The sequence below is a fragment of the Planococcus citri genome, chromosome 3, assembly GCF_950023065.1.
Source record: "Planococcus citri chromosome 3, ihPlaCitr1.1, whole genome shotgun sequence".
NCBI lineage: Eukaryota > Metazoa > Arthropoda > Insecta > Hemiptera > Pseudococcidae > Planococcus > Planococcus citri.
Window position 1 is genome coordinate 42,256,672 of NC_088679.1, and position 16,227 is coordinate 42,272,898.

General features: G+C 32.5%; 1 protein-coding gene across 1 annotated transcript in view; it reads right to left on the minus strand.

Annotated features, from left to right (window-relative positions):
• Neto (Neuropilin and tolloid-like) overlaps positions 1-16,227 on the minus strand; it is a 117,397-nt gene that overhangs the window by 30,482 nt on the left and 70,688 nt on the right. The window contains exon 3 of the mRNA XM_065356898.1: positions 5,274-5,552. Within this exon, the coding sequence (XP_065212970.1) occupies positions 5,274-5,552 (279 nt within the window). The remainder of the gene's footprint in view (positions 1-5,273; positions 5,553-16,227) is intronic.

Here is a 16,227-nt window from a genome sequence, read left to right on the forward strand (position 1 = left end):
GGCTACGGTGTCCTGTCCCTCTGAAAAAGGCACCTAAATGTTTTGAACCGCACGGTTTCAAAATGCATGAAATTTGAATTTTTTAAACACGAGAGTACCTATACCCAAACTATCTCTTCTAGATAAATTTCGAAGTATGTACCTACCTAATCGAGATTTTTTGGCTTTTGATGAATTTTTTACAATTAGAGCTCTTTTATTACGCTCGTATATGTAAAAATTACCAAAAAATACGAAAATTAACAATTTGATCGTTTCAAGCAGTTCTGAAAATTTCATCGGGGTGTTTTATTTCTTCCAGATATTATGATTTCAATCCAAAGTGGTTGAAAATCAACCTAAGATCATTGGTATGCTGATGGTGAGGGCTGATTTTGAAATGAGGAACAGTTCAAAGAATGCGACCGGGCTGCTGCATATTTTTCTCCAAGATGAAAAAAAATGATTAATCCAAATACACCGCGATAAAACATCAACTAGAAAAACGTTTGTTAGATATGTAGCAATAAAACAACGCGTTGGGCCCACTTTGAAATAAACCATCATTGTTAAAAAATTAAAGCCTTACAGCCCTTTCAAAAATGGTGCCTACTAGTTTAAAATTTCAAATTCAACTATATACTCGTACCTACTCGTATCTAATAAAAATATTTCACCTAAAACTTGAAGTTTCCTTTCAAAAAAAAAGTGTTAAAAATTTATGAATCACTGATTTTTGTTCCAAAATTCTTTTATTTATGGAAACTCGATGTTCTTATATCTTTTTATTGCTTTCAAAAAATAAGTCGTTAAATGAGATAACAACTTAATTGAGTCGATTCCCTCCTATCGTCCATGTTACATTTCAACAAGAAATCACGAATAAAATATACTTTAATAAAAATTTCGAATGGGAAAACCTAATAAAAATATACCTTGAACCTTATTTGGTGAAAGACAAATTTTTTGAGGTGAATTTTTAAAGTATCAAACAATAATACATGCAATAAGCACATTCTAAGAAGAACCAATGGGAACTTGGAAAATGTTGCGGATGAATCCATTCAAAACATGTTAATATGATGACAGCCCACCTAATTATGGACTGAATTGAAATGTGTAACTGCATTACATTTTTCTGACACAATATTTCAATGAGTATTGTAAAAATGTGAGTAGGCCTACCTACTACCTACGGAATAAATCTAAGAATAGTACATATAAGTTACATATCACATAAACGCATAAATGTTTGAGCACATTGTATAAGCGTTTCAGGCTTTTCTGATTCCCGAAGGAACAAAATATCACACCACAGTAGCAAATGCGTTTCACTGTATAGATTTCACTGTGTATCTACTACCATCTTATGGTATCTCCGTTCCATTGTTTCTTTCATAAAAAAGTTAATCCCGCGAAAAAATAATGCAAATTCAGATGTTATTCTTATTCGTAAAAAGTTTTACAAAACAAGAATGCTCCGAGGTTCAGATACCTGCTACAAAATTTGCTTGAAAGGTTTCAATTTGAACGAATATTATAACGAAAAATTATTCTTTTTTCCTAACTATTAGGTGCAGGTAGACCTACCTACTTGAAAAGCGTTAATCAGAAAGATGATGATGTATTTTTTTGATGGACTCAACAATAAGGATTTTAAAAATGAGCAAAAGTTGAAGATTTTTTTTTCATTCGCCACATAGTAGTAATTAAATTTGAACCAAAAAAAAGGGTCATCTTTTGTTTTACTTGGTAACTTTTATATTATAAACAGTTTTTTTCTACCTCATTTATTTTAACGCAAATCCCAAACGTTTTTAAAAAAATGCCACACCGTTTAAAATTCAAATATCCACATCCTATAACACGTACGAGTATTATATAACTTTTGAAATTTCGTTTGATTAAATTTTCTTAATATTGTTTTGCGCCGCCGTGGTCTGGTCCTGCTTGTTTATTTTTTACTTTTTTTAAAAGAGAAAATATAAAGTAATTTTCGGCGTTGAAAAATAAGAATTATACCTACTTACTAACAGGGTTCCAATCAACTAATTGTACCTGATGCTTGAATGTAAGTTTAATGAATCCAGTATCAACAGCATTTTACAATCGGCAGCCTACATACGAGTACAGAGTGTCTACTAAAATCAAAAAAGCGAATTTCTCGCCTTTTTCTTGCTTTTTTCTTGCTTCCAAAAATGAATTTTCTTACCCCCCTTCAAATTTACGCATCTAGATAATCTTCGCTAACCCCTCTAACCCCCCCCCCTCCCAAACAAAATTTCTCAAAAATTTATTCTTCAAAGTAGAGAAGTGAATTAATTTCTCAAATGAAAAAATAGTAATAAAAAAACGTGATAAAAACAGACGTTGAGGCATGTCTACTGAAGTGAATTCAATTCTATGATGAAAACAGTAACAAAATAAAAAGTTCACTCGAATGCGGATCGAAGTCAGGTTATTTGGGGGAGGGGGTGTATGCTGTATGATGTCATTTTTCCAACAAAAAATTGTTATTTTTCCGACAAAAATCAAAATTTTAATGTGCTAAATACCAGTGACATATACAACAATTACAGGATCAAACCATAAAAGACCTTATATTCTTATTTGTGATTGAGGGGAGAGCAAAATCAGAAATTTAGACACGAAAAATGTACATTTTAGGTAGTTTTCAGAAAACTCTTCACAATGAATGATCATTGTACTGAAATGAGGGTAAAATTACAGCTCGAGCGAAGCGAGAGCGAAAATTTGTTGAAAAAATTGGTGTAAAAAACGAAAAAACGACCATTTTGTATGCTTTTATTTTACATTTTCAGCGAAGCTCAATAATATCAACAATTTTGAAAAGTTAGTCGTTCTGTTCAGAAAATGAAAAATTTGCACTTTTCAAATGGTTTGGGTATTACCTGGAAATGAAAAATTTCCCATTTAATTTTTGAATTCTTGAAAATTTTGAAAATAGTATTTTGAATGGCCCGAGCGAAGCGAGGGCAAAATTTTTGGAAAATTTTTAATTCGAAAAGTAGAACATCATCAATTTTAACAAAATAAAAACTTAAAATTTTGGTGGGATAACTTCAATTTTTCAGAGATTTTTGATGTGAATTCTTGGAAATTTTCTTGCTTTTCGAAGGAATTTCTACACTATTTTCTAACTTTCTTGCCACCCATGTGAATTTCTCGCCTTTTTTTAACTTTCTTGCCTTTTTCTTGCCAGTAGACACCCTGGAGTACGAGTTAAAATGAAAACTCTAACGCACTGATGCGTTAGTTTTCGATTTATCAAGATTTCAATAATTTTTATTCAAAATAATCGATTTAAAAAAATTACTACGAAACGGGGATAGATATACTTATCAGTTATCACGAATGATTATAAATTATAATATATTTTTTTGAAATCTTGAAATGGTTTTACTTTGATAAAACTTAGGTACCTATCATTATTATTATTGTTTATTAATATAGGTGGCTATTAAATAATTTTTTTATTACCTATCATTTTCTCCAAATGTAAATTTCAAGATTAAGTAGGTATTATCCAAAATTGCTCAACAACTAATGATCAAAACTGTTTTTTCCCCCTCAAATTTATTAGTTTCTGTAGCCAATTACCTATTTTTTCTGAAATTTAATTTACCCTATTATCAGCACAGGTTGAAATGAAATGCGAGTAGGCCACTTTTTATAAATACTCGTAAATGGGTTTTCTAACATTTTATTTGCCTCAATTAGCAGCAATGATTGCAATGAATGATCATACAGTGTTGTAGACCCCTTTTCATACATGAGAACAAAATTATTAAGTACCTACTACAATTGAAATTTTATTAAAATAGGTATCCGAAGTGGTATTCAAATTTCCGAAATCATCCGAACTGGTATTCAAATGTCCAAATGACTGGAGAACCGTTGGACCATTTTTTCTCAGAATCAATGTAGGATCAACAATTTATGAAAATGTCAGATCATTTGATCCATATAATTACTCGAGTTACATCGCGTACAAATCTTTTCCATACATCTACATTAAGAAACCCACATCGAAAACCATATAATGTATGGAGAATAACGTACATAGAAGCCTCTATGCAACATTTGCAAACAACGTGATAAATTTGTTTACCCATACATTAAATTAAGAATCTTTAATACCTACGTGTAATTAAAATGTAAAATTTTAGAATATTTTATATTCAGAAACATAAAGTAGCGTCAAAGAAGTACATTAAGAAAACGAATCCGCCAAGTATTACACCACACCACCTAGTACCTACCTAAAGAAGTTGTAAAGTTAACTCAAGTCGTGTTTCGAATAATAATTGAACAATTTCTAATCGAAATGATTCAAGTTTTACTTTGCTTCTCTTATAATATCCTTTTCATAGTAAAATAATGATGTGAAAAAAATCACGAAACGAAAAAAATAGGTACCCCTATGTGTACTTATACGAAGAAAATTTTATGAATTGTAGTGCAACGTTTGATATATTTTTGACATCTCTTCGGAATTTCAACAAAAGTTTACAGGAAGTTTGTCGGAGAATGTTCGTTGCTGAAAGTTTTTCTGATTTTTTTCTCAAGTATAAAAAAGTCTATCACATTAAATGTGTGGTGTAAAAGTTAAATTTAATGCGATCTAGCTTCGCAAAATGTTTCACAAAAAATTATAATGCAATTTGAATACGCATTAAACTAGGGGGAAAATAATAAGACAAGTAAGTCTGCTTATTGATAAACTTGTAGAAGATCCCGGGGGTATCTAGTAAATATGCTAAGGGTTTCGTCATTCATTTCAGGCCTCAAGGGTAAAATCATAGTAGAGTAGGGGCAGTTTATCTTCCCTCGACGTACCTATGTACTTATATATAGGTACCTCTACCTATTTATTTTCAAACTTAAAAATTCTCAATACACTTGATGATTTTTTTAAAAAGAAAAATTATACACATGAGTTGAAAAATTGAGATTTTTGTTGAGGATTTTCACGCGTCAACTCTTCTAAGACTAGAACAATTTTTTATGAAGTCGTTATTATTCCTAGTCATTAAATTGCAAAAATTGATAGTATTATCCTACCTTTTGAAAAAATGAATAAGTTTGGCCAATCCATCACTTGTGAATACTTATTAAATTATCATATGGAATAAAGTATATTATGTATCTCAAGGAGCAGAGGGCAAGGGAGGTAAATCACGATATAATCTCAAAAATACATATAATTATAGTGGTTAAGTAAGTACAAAAAAAGTTTAGCCTATGCAAATATTTCCGTGTTAATGACTTACCGACAATTTTTCTGGTGCATTGAGAATTACCGGGATATGTTTCTGGATAATTAGGCGAATAAAATTCTCGTTTATTTTTATCTCCGATTTCGAAACTTTCGCAGTTTTTCAAACCACCCATAGTTTCACCTTTGAGCAATCTGGTATCTCGTGCACTGCGATTAGCATTTGAGTATTCGTCGATCAAGCGTTTATCGCCTACAGCATTGGTAGAAGTGGAGACTTGAGTGACATTGGAGAATGTAAACGCGCTATCCATTATTGAAACGTACGTTGAACCTGCAAGAAGTCGGAAAATTTTCAATTTCGGCTAATACGAGTAGGTATAGTAGGTCTAGGTATTCTACGTACATGATATCAGTTAGGACGAAAAATACTTAATAATAAAAGCGAATACAGCGCAGATAATGGCATGTATTACAGAGGTACGCTATAAAATGTTAAGGTGTTCGTCAACATTACTCGGGACAAGCTTCGTTCGCTCTTGATTACAAAAGTCGAAAACAATACTGGAGCCGAACAATTATCGACTTCCGGTTAGTATTTATTTCTCATTATGAGAGAGCTTTCTGCAAAATAATAACCGCGTCGACATAAGGTAGGAAATTCCTTAAATTATTGAATCGTTCCCTAATTTCGTTTCGCATTTCATTCCAAACTAGATCCCACTAAGGCAATATTCTTCGCGAATATATTACAGTCTTTCCATATCCACATGCGCGTACTCACAGTCACAGGCTCCGCCGCGCCGCGCCGTTTTCCACCAAAAACGCGTCTTTAATATTAATTCACACGATAAACGCCGCAGCTCTTACGGCCAATACCTTCACCTACCAACTGAGACTTCTAAATTATCTCGCAGGTATACGGAATAGTCGTTCTAGATGTCTCGAGTTTATTTTAATTTCCAGCGTCGAAAATCATATAATAACTTGTAAAGACATTTCTTACTAATACCTATATAAGCACGGGTATATTTTATCTACATTGCTGGTTCTTATTATCTCACCGTCTTCTTTCATCTTCATCATGTAGATGTAGGTAAAGGTATAGCTAGTAGGTAGTAGGTATAGTAAGGCACTTGAACTATGCGGTATTCAAATCATAATCTAAAAACAGGGTTTTTGATGTTCTGCTTTACTATCTAGGCTTATCACATATTAGGTATATGTACAGAGATATAGACTTGAGCCTATGTTACTCAAGTAAACAGATAGATATAGGTATAGAATATTGCACCTCTTGCAGAAACAAAAAATTCAGAAAAAGATTAGATTTAAGTAAGTATGTACCTATCATGATCTAAAAAGTCTCAAAAAATAATGGTGCTGGCGTACCTATCTAAGAATTGGCGTACTCTAATATTGGAAAATGAGCTATAATTTTCAAGCGTAAGCTAAGGGTGGGTCGTTTTTTTAACTTTTTTCGAATCTCGACGGAGCCTAGCGAAAAATCATGGCCAAATGACCTCGATAAGATGCAGGAAAAATTTGAAAATTTCTGGTCAACGTTTATAACCCCCCTCCCCGACTCAAGCTCAAACTTATCAAAATTTGAAAAAATTCAACTGTTTCAATTTTTTGAGAAGTCTAAGCTGAAAAAAAACAAAAAAAGTTTTTTCGACACGATATAGAATTTTTTGAATTTTCAACTTTGAGCTCGAGTTGGAGGGGTCAAACGTTGACCAAAAAATTGAAGATTCATCATTCGCGAAGCATGATCATCAGAATTTTTGTAAATACAGGATGAAGTAATTAAAAATTAATTTTTCGAATCCATCACTTTGCTACACTGAAATGGCGTCAGTTTAATGAACAGACATTAGAAAAATTATAAGATACCACGCAAAAGATCAAAAGCACGATATTGAAATTTTTTCTGCGGCTTATTGAGGTCATTCAGCTACGATTTTTTTTAGGCTTCAACAGAATTCGAAAAAAGTTTGAAAGTGACCCACCCTAATTTGAAGTCGCAAACAACACGAGTATAATAGGCACGCATGTAAATGGTGTATCTGGGTAATTCTCAGAAAAAGGTAAAAATCGTGTACATGGCAAATTTCTCAAAGGTTTTAGCATGAATTTTTTTTTTTTTTTTGGTCCATTCAAGGATCATCCCCCACACATTTCACATATTGTATTGAAATTTTTAGCCCCTCCTTTCATTGGTGTACATTCGATTTTATACCCCAAATGTCCTTCGACTTGGCTGTCACACACCATGTTTTTGAAAATGAATGTTATAAAGTGTCATGAACTTCATTTTTTTGGGGGAAAATTGGCACGTTCTCATTATCATAGAACACGAAGGTCCATTATTGTGCAAATTGCAATTGGAATAAGTCCATAGGAAGCTGACATTTCACATTTGAAAACTGTCACACACTTTTTGCGCAAATTTTAGAGCAATTTTCAATTATTTTTGGTAGCTTCCCAATCCAATATTTTTTTCTGGTGAGTGGCTGCACTGGTTCACTGTCTTCATAAAAATGTTACCCCGCAATGTTATTCTCATAACCTACGCAATGGCTCGTTCTGATCGTACTTGTCTCTGAAAATATGATATTTCGCAAAATTGGTGTCCTTCGGCTTGCCTTTTTATTTACCCTGATGAACCCGCCAAAAACCATAATTGAGAAAGGGAAGTTATTCTACATGATAAGTACACATTTATTACGTGTTAAAAATCGAATAATGTCCAGTAGGTAAGGCTAGAAACTAAAAAACGTTGAGATTGTCCTTCGGCTTGTCCAGTGCCCATTTGTCCTTCGACTTGGCCAAATTTCAGACAGCTGTACTTTTATCGCGCTAGTCGACATATTACACGATAAAACAAGCAAAATTTGAAATTTTCTCCCTCCCCACACCTCACCTCTACCCCTACCATAAAAATAAGTCCAGATTCGAACTTTGCGGCCTGAAAAACATAAATTGACATATTACACGATAATATAAGCAAAATTTGACATTTTCCCCCTCCCCACGCCTCACCCTCCACCTCTACATAAAAAATAACTCCAGATTCGAATTCTACGACCTCGAAAACATATCAATCGACATATTACACATCGATGAGGGTCGAATCCTAATTATCGCTGTTTTAGGGGGGCCGGGGTCCACAGTGGGGGGGGATTGAATTGAGGCCAACACTAGAACAGGGATCTGGGACACCTATACAAATGATTCCCACTTGAAATTTTCCAAAAAAATGATTTTTATTTTTCAAAATTATGCACATCAAAATTGACCTTTTTTCTGAGAATTACCCATTTTTATGATTCTTATTTCGTCAATTTCTGTAGCTCAACAACGCAATCAAATTTTACATTGGAAAGAGAAAAACATCAACTCACTAATTTTTAAGGCGAACTGGTTACGCAATTCATTCTACACCTTTGACATCCAACGTGGTTTTCATTAACAAGGGAGGTATTCTAACCAACCGAACAATTTTGTGAACCAGCCAAAGCTAATAATTGACAAGAGTATGTATAAATACATCATCAGCCAAAGCAGTACCTGCGATGGCTGCGATCAGTGATCGATAAGATATCAGTGGAAAATGTATTCTTACATTTTGAGAGGTTTTTTGAAAAAGTGAGCACGTTGCAGGAAATTTTTTTACTCAACTCGTACGTTGAGAGAAATTCTAGGTGGTACTTAAATTTTACTTCTAATGCTCATGGATATTGAATATAGACTTTTTCTAGCAAAAAAATTGTTTTTTTCAGCTATAAAGAATGATTCTCTAGATATTGCATTCGTGACACTGTTCTAAAGAAACAAAAAATTAGCCTAGTTTGAGGACTCCTGACTCAGCCTCCAGTACGGTTAGAAGGTTTGAACTTTTTCTGAGTATTCTCCCACTCGGAGTAACATGATATTATTATGTTTTTTTTTCGGTTTACCTAGATGAATACGCGATCATAGATGCAGTAAACTCAAATAAATTCATCAGAAAATCGATCTCTATTCCACGCGGTTAAAAAGCCAGCAGATTATACATATCCAGCAAGTATAGGTACTTTCTAATCTTCATATTAGGTATGATTTATCAGTTCATCAAGCATAGTCGATTTTTTTCAAAGCTTTTTTCATGGTGTAGATTTTTGTACCAATTTCCATGCTGAAAATGCCTGTATCCACCCATATCAAGTTACACTTTAGTGCCACTTATTCACTTTGAAAATGGAATATTTAGGCTCAGATGTCATACTTATTTCTTTTCTTTTTTCCTTATTCTCTTTTTTTCTTCAAATAGGTACCTACCTAAAGTTTTAAACAAAAATAATGAAGAACCAAAGATACACTAAATTACTTTCCAACCTAAACTTTTCTCCACAATGTTGGTAGTTGAATAACAATTCTGAACTCTACGCACGCAGTGGAATATTTTTAAAAATATTCCATAGCGCACCTTTGGGCGAAATTGTCGATGAAACAAAATGTGATCTATAATGATCAATTAATGAATGCATCGTTGCCAAAATTGTTAGAATCACTTGAAACTTGAAATTCAATTTTTTTCAGAGGTGATTGGTGTGAAGTTTCAAGTAACATTGAAGACTGTGATTGTTTTTTAAATGACGTCTTCAGAAAATGCTTCATGATTTGATCTATCAATAGGATGCATCCCCCCCCCATAATTAAAACAATAAACTTTAGATATATCAGTGATATCACAGCTTGTATCTTTTCCCTCTCCCTCTCTTTAAAACCGTAAATAAAGAAGACCATTATTTGAAATTTTGAAATCTTGGTTCATACCTACCTACTCCATAATCCACAGTTCATTTCAAGACGACTAAATCATTCGTACAATTTATACCGTAATAGTTATACAGTATACATGCTGTATTCATTGTTCTTAGGTCCCTTTCTTCTTCACTTTCACATTTCACCCTTCGGCTTCAGCATGAAAGTCAGATGTGCCGCAATAGCGAAGAAATTCAACGGATATAAGTTTAAAGAACGAGGTAAGAATCACCTACTATTTAGAAAACTTGAGAAAGAATAAATGAATTAAATGCGATTTGTTCAAATTAACGAGTATAAACTTCAAACTTTATTTTTGAAACCGCCTAACGAACTGAAAGGTCTATTACGTAATTATGGCGAACTTCTCATCCAATTATATACCTAATATTCAGATATTCATTTTTAATTGTAAGGCACACAAATGAAAATATTTACTTACGTAGATATAAATACTTTGAATTCGATTCCCTAACGTAAATTATAGGAAGGTGGAGATACTTACCTACGTGGAACTTATGATTTTGATTTTTAGTCATCGTGATTCTCAATTAGAAAATTTTTCATCTCAATAAATAAATACCTACATATGTTGCACAAAGAAAACAATATTTAAATATTCATTTTCCTAGTTTATACATTAAAAAAACCCAGACATCAAAAATTTTCCGTCAAGCAGGTACCTACGTAATACGAATGGAATGAATTTAGCAAAAAGCCTTGCCATCTGATGGTCAACATTTTTCTTCTGTATATTTTATTCGCAACTTAGGAAAAAGTAAGGCAATTCAACATCACTTCAAAAATGAAATAATAAATGAGTTTGAAAATATACGTAAATTTCAACGAATTTTTCAACGTTATGGAACGAATAAAATCTCTTTACCAGAAAATATACAGCGGTTAAAGCTTGAAAAATGTGGCATTAGTTTCGAGGTAAAAAATAAAAATAGAGGGCACACTTACGATTGTGCGGTTATTCACTTATACTTAGGTATATGGACAAATGAAGAGTAATCATTTTTATACCGTCGAGGATGATTATCAAAATTGAGACAAATTAAAGGATTACAAACCAAGATAAGTGTACATAGATTAATTTAATTTAATAAAAACTAATTCATATCTCGTAATATTTACCTATATAAGCAGGCCTACATACACAATATAAATTACACACTAACATCAAAATGCAGCAATTTATCTAGGTATAGGTATAGGAAGATGTAGGTATTCAATTTTTCAGAAGGATCTATACCTACCAGAATCACATGATATTGAAACTGCATTCCGTTAAAATATTAATCAAAAAATCCCCAATAACTAATTCATTTCATTTTAAAACGAAATATTAAATAAAATTTAGTACGAAGAATAAATCGACGAGACAGCAAGAAAAAAAGTCAACATCTGGAACTTTTTCATTTAAAAAGATCAATTATGCTACCCTCGAACAAATGTAAGAAAAAATCGTTTTCTTCAAATTATTATTTTTTTCATATCTCCAAAAAAAAAAAAAAAAAATTACATCGAAAGTTATACAACATCTATCGTTTTCCTTTGCTATAGAAAACGAGGTACAATAATTAATTCAAATACTTACTCGCACGAGTAAAATGATTTTTTTTTCGAAGGGAGGAAAGAATACGAAAAGCAGGGTAAACAAGGGTGAATATAAATTAACGACTTCGGGTAGAGACTTCCGATCCGACTGAAATGTTCAATCAAAAATATCACTTTTTTATTTAGTAAAATCGCTTTCACAGATTATGAAAAAGAAAGCCATATACAATTTCTTACAGATCAAAAGCACTAGTATAGCGTTTCGTTTAATTTTTTTTTTTTTTTTTGAATATTTAAACGTGATTTTTTTTTACCAAAGGTTTTGGTGTAGTGAACTTTGAGGAAATTATTAAAAAAATTATAAAACTTCGGTTATGATTCTGTTTTAAAATATTGGTATGAACTTTTCAATAGCAGAAAACAAACATTAACTGGTTAGCTGGTAGTTCGCTAATGACTAAAAATAAACCGTTAACGTCAAGGCGGGCTCGTGTCTTTTGGACCAAAGCCCGAGTAATGAAGATGGCTCATGATTTTATAATTGCGCGCAAGGTCGCCGCCAAAGTAGAACGACATTTTGAAAAGTCTGGCTTGTTAATCGCCAAACAGCAGTTAACGTGTAAATAAACATTTCCTTACATTTTTTAACGAGCGGTAAACGAAATATCTGCATGCGTGGAAGTTAAAAAATTGACAGATACACGTGCGCTTTTTTAATTTTTTCCCCTACTTTCGAATCAAAAGGTTTATCGCAATCATCGCATTTCATTACCCACGAACACGCAATATTGAAAGCCGCAGTCGTTGTTGTCATTCAAAGACGAGAGCTTTCATACGCGTACTCTCGTATTTTGGGAAATTGAAAGCAGGATATCCGTCGCCCCATTACCCTTTCTATACTATATTAATGTTTAAAAGTGGCAAAATAAAATCGACGATTTTAAAAACAACACTGCATTTTGCGTCTCTAGCTACAGATATGAGCAGTTTTGTTGTCGATTTTCCTTATTCGAGCAGCGGCAACATGCACCAACCAAAAGACGCGAAGGCGAACACACAGTCTCATTTATTTTTCGCAATATCCATGAATTGATATGTCTTTTTTCGACAATTTCTCTCCATGGCATACAAACATACTAATAAATGCGGATTGCGAACTCCATTTACACCGAGTTAGCCATTTTCAACGATATTAATTCGATTACACAAATGAAGGAATTTTACAAAATCAATATAAACGATTTCATTAGCAGGGTATCTCGTTCGAATTGAGACAATTAATGCATTTTCTTCAAGATACCGTTTTTTTTTTTTTTTTTTTTCATTAGGTATGAACGATTTATAATACGGTAATTTCATTTGTCATTTCTTATTCTTCTGTTGCTCGATTTGTCAAGTCAATGAACGCACGCAGCCTCTCGCCTTCATTTCAGGGAAGCATGAGATGTTTACAAGTTCAGATGAAGGTAAATACCTAACGATATTAAAAAAGAAAAATCCATTAAGTGCTTATTCTTATGAAAAAAACCCAAGAAAAAAATTATTAAAAGGGCCAACAAATGGAAAATACCTATTGTAAACTTCGATTTTCTGTCTGAAAATACAATTTTTCCAATTAAATGTCTTATTTTTTCTTTTATCTGACTTGCCTGTGAAAAAAGTCATCATACCTAATTGAAATTGAAAATTTTCCTGCCAAAAGTCAATTTTTAGAACGCCAATATACATTTCACTATCAGGGAAGAAAGAGGATGGAAGGAGGAACAAAAGTCCAAATGATACAGTGGGATTGGCCTGTTGTCACTTCTGACCTTTTTAATGTTGCAAATTTTATCTAAATCGTTTTTTTTTTTTTTTACAAACGCTTGCACTTTCAAAATAGGCAGCTAATTTTTGCATGCTTCGAGCACTTATTTGAAAAACTCATTTTTGATTATCCGGACCATAATGAATATCCTTCAAACTTTGCACCTTTGAGCACACTTCAAAACTGGAACGATTTTATTTTGAGTTCCATATAGAGCTCTCAGGCTTTAATTTTCTTAAAGTTCCGTTTTGGTTCATTTTTTACGTTGTGTAGCCGTATTTTCTTCCAATTTACCGACATGAATAATAATAATGACACTTGAAAATAAAATTACATTGAATTATGACCAAAATCTCTGATAAGAAAGCCCCGTTTTGAAAATTAGCCAGTTACATTGAGTGATTCTACCCATGATGCCATAGCGACTATGATGAACGTAGTGAACCGAAATTTTTTTGCAATAGTACCTATAACTTCTGAAATTCTAAAAAATTACTCAAATATCGTGTAACTGTTTTAAAAAGTACATCCTTTCACTCACCGTGTCTCTTCAAAACTATAAAAATCAAGGTGAGCCATTTATCATTTGAAATATGTACATAGGTAGGCAATACTTTATTGAACGTACCATTTTAAACCTAATTCATTTCTCAAATTAAATCTATACCGACACTTTTTCAATACCCATGTCTCAATTTTGCAAAGGAAGAAAATCACGAATTGAGGAATCTAAAAATTACGAGATTAAGTACGTATTTCCACCTGCCTATAATTATAGAGATCAAAGACGAAAAACTTTTTGAACATTAAAAATGATACCAATCTTTAATTTTTTATCAGGTATTAGGCCTAATTACATCATTGAAGCATAATAATTGCAATACCAAACACTCTTCGTAGGTAAAACACCATTTCACCAAAAACTACTCTGAACACGATAAAATTATTGGAAAAAAATTTATTCGTTTTTATCGATTTTACGTAGCAAAGAAATGAAAATATTCTAGTCACATTTCTTTACAAACGAAAGAGAGAAAAAAAAATGAAAATTGCAACCATCATAGACAATATGTATAGGTAAACCACTGATTGATACGGAATACAAGTTAAATTCGTCTAGAGAAGAATTTTGCCTCCAAAATTAATCCGAAGGGGAAAAAGTCATCGAATGTATAAATATCTACATCTATAGGTACCTCTACCTATGTACTTACCTACATTGTGTTTAGTATGTTTCACGAAATAAGTACAATACCTACACCAAACTATAGTATTGTATGTGTACTCCGAGCGATGTACTATTTTTCGCGCTCGTGAAATTCTGTTTAAATGGGTTAAAATAAATTTTTTATACTTACAATGGGTGTTTTCAACATATACGGAATTCGGAAGTAGTTTTCAAATCGCAAAGGGGTACTTAAAAGGAAACTTCGGGTACACATAAGCATTTCAGAAATCCGGCAAATTTGCCTGAATAAACAAAGATAGATATAATCGAATTTTCTGCGTCTCATTTAAAAACATTTATAAAGCATTACCATTTAACAAATAACGATTTCGTTATTTTGTACAACCAGACAAACCGCTAATTATCTCGTAAAACTAAAATTTCATTTAAAGAAGTTCCTTATTCGCAATGGTTCTTTTGTTTTTAATAAAATTAAAAAATGTTCTAATTTATTATCAAAACATGTCGAAAAATAATAATTATATATTTCACGAATGAATAATCGTACTGCAGTCTTTAATACTTAAGAATGCCGATATTTTCAAAAATCGCAGGAATATAATCATTTACACGAACCTATGTTTGACCGTACGCTGATAAACGTTTCGTTTTTTTTTACGGCGAACTGGTTATGCAATTTTTTATAACCTACATCTTTTATATCAACATGGACGATTGCTATAACTGTTTGCACTTTGCACTCCTTTTTGAAATTAACATGCAATGATGTTGAAAGTAGTAGTGAATGAGATTAAAAGGAATCGAGGGAAATTTTTTGAACCTCCTCTCCTCTCAATGACATTCAATTTTAATTAGAGTGTAAACCGGCCACCACTGGACGCTTGAAAAAAATAATACCTAACTCGCAAAATTCCCAATTTTTGATTTTCATGATACCTACCTTTTGTTAAAATATAAAAGACTTTCAATTCCAAGTAAAAGCAACGATACAACGGCGCTCATTTGTCCATAATTTGGCTCATGAACATTCGCGTCAAAATGAACACCCTAACTGGCCACCTTATAACAAAGCAGAGTAGGTACTTCAAAGCTACAATGTTTACTCGATTCGAGCAATCTAACCGTTCAATATAACTTTTCTGACAACTTCTTCGCTATAGTTCACAATTTACTCTTATCGCTGTCAAAATTTTTATATCGCCAGCGATAAACTCGATTAACTGGTGGCCTTTTCGTACGATTCGAATCCTTGGAGTATTTCATTACAACCCAGCTTACCGTTTTTATACGAGCTGAATGAATTCTGTTTCATACTACAAGAGATAGTAGGTACTAGTACAATTCAAGAAAGTCCTACTGCTGCAAGCGAGTTTGATCTTTAAACGTTACGAATTAAATTCAGTAATGAAGACGGCAACAAAAAATTAATCTCATTCTTGAATGTTTTCTTTGAATAATAAGGAATTCCTTTAATTTTTTTTCTCCGTCGCCTTTTTACTTACAAGATTAAACTCTTCAAGAATTAGTTTGCAATGTAAATGATACAGAAATAGCAAATGTCTAGTTGGCTTTGCTTTTTAAGAAATGCAGCAGTAGATTAAATTCGTAGTAGTCAACGCAGTTTTACTGTTGTATGAGTAA